The following is a 9,475-nucleotide window of genomic DNA, read 5'->3' on the forward strand; positions in this document are numbered from 1 at the left end:
GTTACACATTATACCCTTTAAGATAAAAGTGTATGTGAGTGAGTCAGGCTTATTATTACAGTCTGATGGTGAAATGAAGCTTGAAAGCTGCTGTAAGAGTATCAATAATAAATCAAACCTCAAACTATTTCCTTAAACAGGCTAATATGTTTATCTTATCCGACGTTCACCGGTTGCCTGATATCAAACAGAATTGTCAACTTGGCAGATTCAAAGGTCTGGACTCAGAAGCGGCTGTCATGGTTGTTGCAGCTGTGAGACAGTATTACATGTAGGTAATGAATACAAGTTCAAGCCTTTGAGTTTATTCAAATAAATCCTACTTTTTATTTGATCTCACTGGAGTCCGTTTATCACACAGACGTGCACACACACCTAGAGGCTATCGGGAGGAAACGGAAGACCTGCACGGAGGGCATTAGCATGAGAGTGAAAAGGCAGCTCTTCCTGAACACAGTGTAATCTGATTCATCTCCATTCAACAATAACAATATACCAACGCTGGTGAGCAGACAGGAAAGGATCGGTATTCCTCGCTCCGCAGGGAGTGATGTGGGTGTTTGGTGTGTTTACCTCCATGTGTCAGTGGAGTACATGTGTTTGTTTTGTGCAGTTTGGGTGTTGTGCAGGCAAAGGTCCTCTGCACTTTGAAGCTCTGGGAAAGGTTATGTCTCCTCCTGCACCTGCCCCCTTCTTCCTCTCCTGCTGGTGCAAACCTCCACCAGCTGCAAGACTTTTCCTCTTCCTGATTCCCTCCTTGTCTTCTGCAAAAATGACAGTACCCCATGTAGGGATCAGAAACATGTACTCATACCTACAGGCCAAAGTAGGTCAAGGCGAGGGCCTTCCAAAATGACTCAAATGAGTGTTTTTTTTTAATCTGCTGTGGTTGAGATTGGGTTTAGACTAAAACTACAAGGTTAAAGTTACGCAAAATACTTTTTTTTGGGAAACTTGGAGTTTTGGCCGTCGACTTCTTGTGTTTTGGGAAGCAGAAGTGACACGAGAGAGGGCGGGGTTAAATACAACTGAATACAAAAACAAGACTTTGTTAGGCGACCAAAATGGTACTATTAACTTCCAATAACTGAAACCACACTGTGAAAGGGTTAAAGTTTTAAGAAGAAAACACAAACAACTATGCTGTGGTAGCGACCTGTCAATCACAGGTAGCCCCGCCCTAAAGCAGATGATGCTTTAACCTCTATTTTACTCTAAATGTTTCCATAAGTTACTAAATGAACATCATGTGTTGAAGAAGACTTGAAACTACAGATTGAGACATAAACTCATCAGGAAAATGATACTGAGGTAATAAATCAAGAGAGAAGTAGAAACATTTTCTCATAGACTTCTATACAACCAGAGGAGTCTCCTCATGCTGGATGTTACAGAGAAGTAGAAACATTTTCTCATAGACTTCTATACAACCAGAGGAGTCGCCCCCTGCTGGATGTTACTGAGAAGTAGAAACATTATCTCATAGACTGCTATAGACCAGAGGAGTTGCCCCCTGCTGGATTTTACAGAGAAGTAGAAACATTGTCTCATAGACTTCTATACAACCAGAGGAGTCGCCCCCTGCTGGAGGTTACAGAGAAGTAGAAACATTGTCTCATAGACTTCTATACAACCAGAGGAGTCGCCCCCTGCTGGAGGTTACAGAGACTGCAGACAGAAGATTTTAACTGTGTAACCGTCGCTGCTTTTTAAATATGTCAGCGCTCCAGGCTTTCCGAGCTGATCGGCCCTCCAGAGGACGATAAGTAACAGACTTCAGAAGATGATTCATGTTAATTGTTATGATAATAAACATGAAGTCTAACACTTGGGGGGATTTTTAAAGTTTTATTTTTCTCTACAGATTTTATTTTATATTCTTCCTTCATTCTGGTTTTTCTCGTTCTGGTTGTCCGAGTTAGTCGACCCTGAAAACAGTTTAACGGGGTCGCATGAACTGGCTCACGGGTTACACAAAAGAGAGGAGGTAACGAATTACACAAGTTAAGCTTATGTCAACTCTTTTATTTATTAAAATACAAAACAATAAGAAGCACAATAAGAAGCACAATAAAGTATTTGGTGTTTATAAAGCTGAATATCAAAGATATGCACACATGCAGTGTTACATCTTTATTAATATGGAAGAAATGTAATACATTTTTCAAAGATCCTGACTTAAGACTAGTGATAAGTGTTAAAAATGTTAACGTTGTACTTGCTCAAAGTATCTCTAAACAAGGTGCAGAATAAATGTGGCATTTTTACTAAATATAGTCTTTGGGTGACGATGAGTATTAAACAGAAGTTTATTCAGATACACAGAATGAAACTACTTGATGTTCTCAGAAATATTATGCAATGTCTGAACCTGCACAACCCTGAAACTCTCTAACACACACACACACACACACACACACACACACACACACACACACACTTAGCCACGTTTCCAAGAAGCAGGTCGACCGACTTATCTGGAGAACTTTTCTAAGTAAACACTTCTCTCTACATCAGTCCATGTTACAAATCTGAGGGGATTTCAGGTTTTTCTGGTACCAAGTGTTACAGCGAGGTTGCATCTACAGCAGTATTAAAGAATGTTTCCACCTCAGCCTACATGACACGTAGAAATAATAATAAAAGCACGTAGTGAGGACAAGATGACCTCTGCGGCCTTCTAGAGAGAAGAATGGATCATCTGTGTCGCAGCCACAGGAAGTGTCGGAGTTACTGAATGTAGCTTCTTGAGATAGTTAACCAAAGTCAAGCAGTATCTTGTAGAGTGACCCAGCTGAAGCTGAAGAGTGCTTTTACTGGAGTGAGGCCATCTCTACTGGATTTAGGGTTGTCTCTGCTATTACCAGTTAAAGAGCACATGCACTATTTCACACAACAAAGGCCACACGTCCCAGCCTCAGTGCACGATGCACGCAGCGAGACTTGACGGTACGACTGTGGGGACATGCAACACTGCAGCAGCTGACGCAGAAACATAAACTGTGTTCCATAAAGAAGAGACTCACTTTGGCAGGCCTTTGACGCAGATGGCCAAATCCTTGGTCATGAAACCGGCCTCGATGGTCTCGACGCAGACGGCCTCCAGCGCCTCGGAGAACACGCGCAGCTCTGTGTTGTTGTCCAGCTTCGCCCGGTGGAGCAGGCCCTGCGTCCACGCAAAGATGGAAGCTGTGGCACAGTGTAGGGATGACATTTAGTACATTATATACAGTATATTACAAACACCTTTGTTGTTTGGGGTTGTGTTTGGCTCAATATATGCGGAAGGATTTTACCGATGGGATTGGTGGAGGTCTCTTTCCCCTGCTGGTGTTGTCTGTAGTGGCGAGTCACGGTGCCGTGTGCGGCCTCAGACTCCACCGGTGCGTCCGTCAGGACAGATGAGCACACTGGTCATCATACCCAAGGAGCCGTAGCCTGAAACACAAAACCACATTACCAACAGAACATCTGTGAATCAGCTCTTTTCTTATTACACACACTTTCTTGCGGGGGTCAGATTATTATAAAGTTTCTACATAGTTGAGCTAACGTGCAATATGTTTATATAACACAGCAGTATCCAAATGTTGTTAAAGAAAACTTAGCTCATTTTCAAACGGCTTTGTATCGTTGCAATGTCGCAGGTGTGACGCGCGTTTCTTATTTGGGACTTGCAGGTGTTGCATATTGTAAGCCACGTGATCATGCATCTCTAGGCGCTTCTACCGACCTTGTGCCACAGAGTCAGATTGTACATCTCCATCGTAGTTCTTGCAGGCCCAAATGAAGCCTCCGTCAGACTTCATGGCCTGAGCCACCATGTCATCGATCAGACGGTGCTCATACCAGATGCCTTTGGCTTCAAACTGAGCACGGTACTCCCTGGACACACAAGAGGGACGACAATTACTCCAAGTCTACATCTGGTATAGAAGTGTGTGTACTTGTGAAAAAGAAAGAGACAGAGACAGAGACAGAGACAGAGAGAGACAGACAGACAGACAGACAGAGTGAGACAGAGTGAGACAGACAGACAGACAGACTCCTTACTTCTCGTAGATCTCCTGGAAGATGTCTTTGAAGCGACCGTCGTACTTCTTCAGGATGGTGTTCTTGGTGCTGAGGTAGACTGCCCAGCCTTTAGACAGAGCCATCTGGAAGGAGCTGTGAGCAAAGTCCCTGATGGACTTATCTGTGTTGTACATCCCCATGGCAACACCTCCTGTGCCTGGACACACACACACACACACACACATATATATACATTAGGTACAGTACATACTTCATTGTTCAGTACGACTGAATAAACAACATCACACTCCTTGAATAGAAATCCCCGTCATCATTACTCAACCGTTCTCATGTACCCGCTGAGTCTGAGAGAGAACAGGTGGATGTTGAAACTCATAGATCAGACATATCTTCTCAGATTAACAACGTGGACACAAAGGGAAATGTGCTTTTAAAAGCTTAGTTCTACTGACGGACGCTAAGACACATCCACATTATGGTATTTCACATCTTTACTTCTGTCAGACAGATGTGTGTACATCTGCCCACCATCTATGATACCAAGACCTTTTCACATTGTGGTGAGGGGTCTGCAACCACGACCGTACATCGGCTGACTCTGTTCTTACCCTCAAACTCATGGATGACATATTTAACTGGCTCTCCATTTTTGGGCGTGTAGGTCATCTCCACTTTCCCAGGCCCAGGCACCACGAAGTCTGTGGCTTTGTACTGCAGGGAGCACACGGAGAGAAACGAAAGGTTAATACTACTTCCAGATCCCCCCCCAGATTATTTGTAACAAACAGGTTTTGGTCCTCCTGGGCAGCACTAGGCCGTCCCCACCTGTATAACAGGCCTCAGACATCCAGGGGATATGATGCAACTAGCTGCTCTTTGACCCTTCACCTGCTTTACGCTCACCTGGGGGCAGAACTGTTGACGTTGGCTCAGCGCCACAAGCTTCAGTGTGATTTAGATCTGTGACGTTGCTGCAACTTGTCCAGGTGGTGGAGGTAGTACACTATGGCCCAGAGGACAGCTAATGAAATATAATGATGGACCGAGTCTCTCCTGACAACCCTACAGCGTCTGATACAACATTGACTCACTGAGCTCGTCCCAGAGGTTTACTGCAGACAAAGCTTCAGTGACAGTCGTGGTTTGATCAGATAATGAGGGAGTTGGTTTGTCTGCACACAGATAAAGACTCTCACATGATTGCTAAACAGTCACAGTTGCTACTTTTAGCCGTCGTCCTGCAGTTTTGGTTCCCTTCAGAATCAGGATCCTCTCCACCGGCTGTGAGGCTGATGCCCGGACTGGAATTTGTAATTAAACTCGAGGTAATGTTTGGAAGTTTGATCTCAACTCAACATGCATTGTTTTGTCTGCAGAACCTGTAGACTGTATACAATATGGATGTAGGGTCTATGATGTCACCCGTCTGGTTCTGGGGTGGGGGGCTACACCAACTGTGACGGTGTCCACCTGTCACTCAAAGCTTCTACGGTCTTAATTATGCATAACTTTCAACCTACATATAAATTATATATAATTTCTGCTGTAAAGTTGGGCATTTTATCATGGGGGACTATGTGGATCGACTTGGTTTTGGAGCCAAGTGGCCATTTGAGGAACTGCAGCTTTTGACACTTAATTTCAGCAACAGGTGAGTAACAACTCTTCCCAATGGAGTCCTTGTGAATCATTAAGGTACCTGATCTCCGTGGGCGTGTCTGCCAATGACGATGGGCTTGATCCAACCAGGCACCAGGCGGGGGATGTTCTTGCAGAGTATGGGCTCCCTGAAGACGGTGCCTCCCAGGATGTTACGGATGGTGCCGTTGGGCGAACGCCACATCTGCTTGAGCTTGAACTCCTCCACGCGATTTTCATCTGGCGTAATGGTGGCGCACTTGATGCCCACGCTGTAACGCTGGACTGCCTCCGCCGCTTCAACAGTCACCCGGTCGTCGGTTGCATCTCGGTTCTCCATACCGAGGTCATAGCTTTGCAGGAGGAGACGAAGACAATCGAGTTTGAATTAATAGTTCCCGGAGAGATTCATCCATGGCGTCCTTGAAAAGCTTTCAAACTTTCTATGCCTGTGCCAATACCATCTTAAATTACAGATTGCATATCAATACTTAGTTTCAGCCGTATAAACAAGTCTGAATCCTTTTTATGTTACCAAACAAACAGGATGCATCAGTGTGAATAAAGACTTTGTAAAGACACTTTTAGATCTGGAAGTATTTGATGAAAGAGTAAATAAACACACCTAAGAATATGGGAAATATTCAATGGCAGCTTCTATTACTGGACACTTTTGATGAGATGTAAGGAGAAGAAATGAAGCAGACATGGAGAGCATTTAAAATCCCAGCAGCAGAAGTATGGGACACCATCAAACAAACACTGTTTCAAGAAGGTCAGGGATCATCTACGCCCTGCAGCAACACAAAGCACGAGAAGTGAGTTCATGCCGTGTTTCAGTTCACTAGAAGCTCGAGTGTGGAAGCTACAGTGCAATGCTGCAATGTGAAACATAACCACAGGGTGAAAGCACATGAAGCACATTAATGAGTAGTGAAAGAGAGTGTGAACTTGCTTCCAGCTTGAGGGATGGATTCACCCTACGTCTCGGATCATTATATTAGAAGACTTAACACAGTGTTTGCGTCAGCCAGTGACCTCCTGTCACACTTCCTGCTCAGAACTGCGTTCACTCTGTTCTGCTTTGTATGCCTGTTACTCACGTAAGCGAGTCAGAAATCTGCAGAACCAGTCAGCGAACACAAAGACAAAGGACACAAGGACTCAATTGTGCAACGGCGACTGGCGCTGTGCCAAGAGAAGTGAAAGGTTGCTCCACTTGTTACTGTTGAACCGGAGGAACCGTGCAAACTACTGAGGAGGAATTACTTTATCTGAAGACCAGACTAAGCTCAATGTGCTCATCATGCCCGTCGTGTATCAGCCTCTGGGCTCTCTAGTCAACCCATTGGTATTGTGGGAAAGCAGCCATGAACTTTCACCCACTTTCTCTCTCTTCTCACCCCCCCGAAGACAATACGATGCCCAACAAGTGATGACTAACTGGATACACACCACTGAGGAGAGAGAGGGACGTGAACAAGGTGCAACAAGAATGTTGTGTGTGTTCTATCTGTTGCACATATTAAACAAGTGGAAGCATTCCTCACACCTGGACAAGCTTTAATCTGAAAGCACTTCTTTACGCCTGCAATTACAATCAAATGAGATTTAATTATTCGAGAACACTTCTGATCTATGACAGTCCTGCTTATTGAGCTCTTCCAACAAAGCACTTCTCACATCAGAGTGAGTCAAACGTCTGTCGCACAACAAAGTGATCTGTAATACTGGAAACATCGAGCAAAGAGATTTGAAAAAGGAAGCTAAGTGTTGGCGATCTGTCGCCGCTACACATCATGAGGGATGGGAACATTACTCCACATATAAGGTCGTGTTAATAATTTAACGTCAAACAAAGTCCATGCACGAGATAAGAGGAGCAGCGAGGTCAAATACAGACGATGCAGGATAAACAAGCCAAACTAGAACTCCCAGCACGGCAGGAAGTGTCTCACCTACAGAGAGCACTCGAGTATAGTCCGTGTGAATGCTAAACTCAGGAACAGAGATTTCAAACACCGGGGACAGAACGTCCTGCACCAATCAGAAGACCTCTCACTGAGGAGTGCTCACCTGTGCAGGTCGAGCGCCAGGTACGGGAGGATGAGTTTCTCCTTGATGAGCTCCCAGATGACTCGAGTCATCTCATCTCCCTGCATCTCCACCACCGAACCTGCTTTGATCTTCTGAGACATCTTCGAGCCTGTGGGGGGGTCGGGGGGACAAACACGCAGACAGAGAGGTGACTGATAGAGAAGGGAGAAGGCGTGAGGGTCTTAGCCTCGGGCGCTGCCATTAACCCTGAACTGTAGTCCACATTTTATTATCGCAGTGCACTTTGTACATTCTGCGACTCAGTGCACTTTGCAGACGTGACGTGTGTGTTTATAAAGAAAGAGCATGTCAGACACAGCGAGTGTTTTCTTAACAACATACATTTGCTGCAACAAGTGGTTCCTTCATCTTTGTATAGTCTGTAGTTGTAGCCCTCGTCTCAATTCTAAGCATTCAAATGAGTGACTTTGACAGCACAGACAGAAAGTTCCTCTCAATGAATGAACACATACAGTACAGTAGAAGTAGTCAGACCAGTGACTCAGCATTTATTTGCTCCACCTGATTCACAACTTAATCCTCTTAAATCTGTTAAAGTGAGCCACACAACAAAACCCTGCAGCATATGGCAATGACAGAGAATTCATTCAGGGTCCACTTTGCCTTTAAGTTATTCTATTACATGAATTACTCAACATGTTTTTTAGATTAAATATGTGCATGTAAGGGCACTAGATTGTAGGGGTTTTCATGACAGTTGTGATAGTTTCACAACTTGCAGATTTCTATCTTTTCTTTTAGGGGAGGGGGGGGGGAGATTACGTAAATTATAGGCTAATGATCGCATGATGGGGAGGAGACTGTTGCAGAGACCGCAGGCTGTCAGCTGGCCAGACGAGGAATGTGAACCGTTAACATAATGACATAATGTGCAGTTATGGTCGATGTGCAGATGAATGACATGGACACGGAGACAGGAAGGAGTTTGCAAAGACCAGGGGCCTCACTGGCCATCTGAAGAGTCGTTTTCTACCGTGCAGGCGACACATTTCAATAAAAGCTCCCCATGAGAAGTGACATTACGTTGAACACTATGTACTTGAACGAGAACACAGAATTGCAGCTTTATTTGTGTGTTTACCGGCTTGAAGTGTGACTGTGGCTAACCGGGACAATGAGAGCACATTACACTTCCCCGTCACGTTACGTCACCATCACGTCCTGCAGAAAGAAAAGTGTCTCGTGACATGTTACTAACACTTACCTTGTTCAGTGTACAGGTCCACGACACAGTCACACACGCGATGAGGATCGGAATGAGCTGCGGACTGAGCAGAAAGCGGTTCTGTGTGAGAGAGAGGCGGCAGGTACCCGGCAGGTTTCCCAAGATATTGACCAATCAGAGAATAGAGGAAATGCTAACCGCCAATCAGATAAGCCCACAACAGGGGAGGGGCGTGCCTTGTGTGGGCGGGGTCTATAAACGTGGCTCGCTGATTGGCCAGAGATAAACTGCGCTATTCCGACACACAGACTGGAGATGTTTTAACATCTTAATGACAATTCATTGAAACTTATTAATGATTACTGATAATGATTCACACACTCTTACAATACACTCTATTTTATGACATATTATATAGTATATAATATAGTGTAGTATTGTCAAGTAAAACATTATTAAGATAAGATAATATAGGACAAATATGTGCGCACATTTGACGCAGGTTTCTAATTGCTCTCA

General features: G+C 44.5%; 1 protein-coding gene across 1 annotated transcript; it reads right to left on the reverse strand.

The window, feature by feature from the left end:
• Nucleotides 1-3,004: 3,004 nt before the first annotated feature.
• idh1 (isocitrate dehydrogenase (NADP(+)) 1) lies at nucleotides 3,005-9,119 on the reverse strand. The gene is given in 9 exon segments (XM_029459158.1): nucleotides 3,005-3,189; nucleotides 3,297-3,381; nucleotides 3,383-3,438; nucleotides 3,734-3,885; nucleotides 4,054-4,231; nucleotides 4,644-4,746; nucleotides 5,735-6,026; nucleotides 7,750-7,879; nucleotides 8,996-9,119. Coding segments are annotated over 8 exon segments (1,155 nt in total). The 5' UTR covers nucleotides 7,872-7,879; nucleotides 8,996-9,119; the 3' UTR covers nucleotides 3,005-3,022.
• Nucleotides 9,120-9,475: the final 356 nt, after the last annotated feature.

Source organism: Cottoperca gobio, chromosome 21 (assembly GCF_900634415.1).
Source record: "Cottoperca gobio chromosome 21, fCotGob3.1, whole genome shotgun sequence".
Lineage (NCBI taxonomy): Eukaryota > Metazoa > Chordata > Actinopteri > Perciformes > Bovichtidae > Cottoperca > Cottoperca gobio.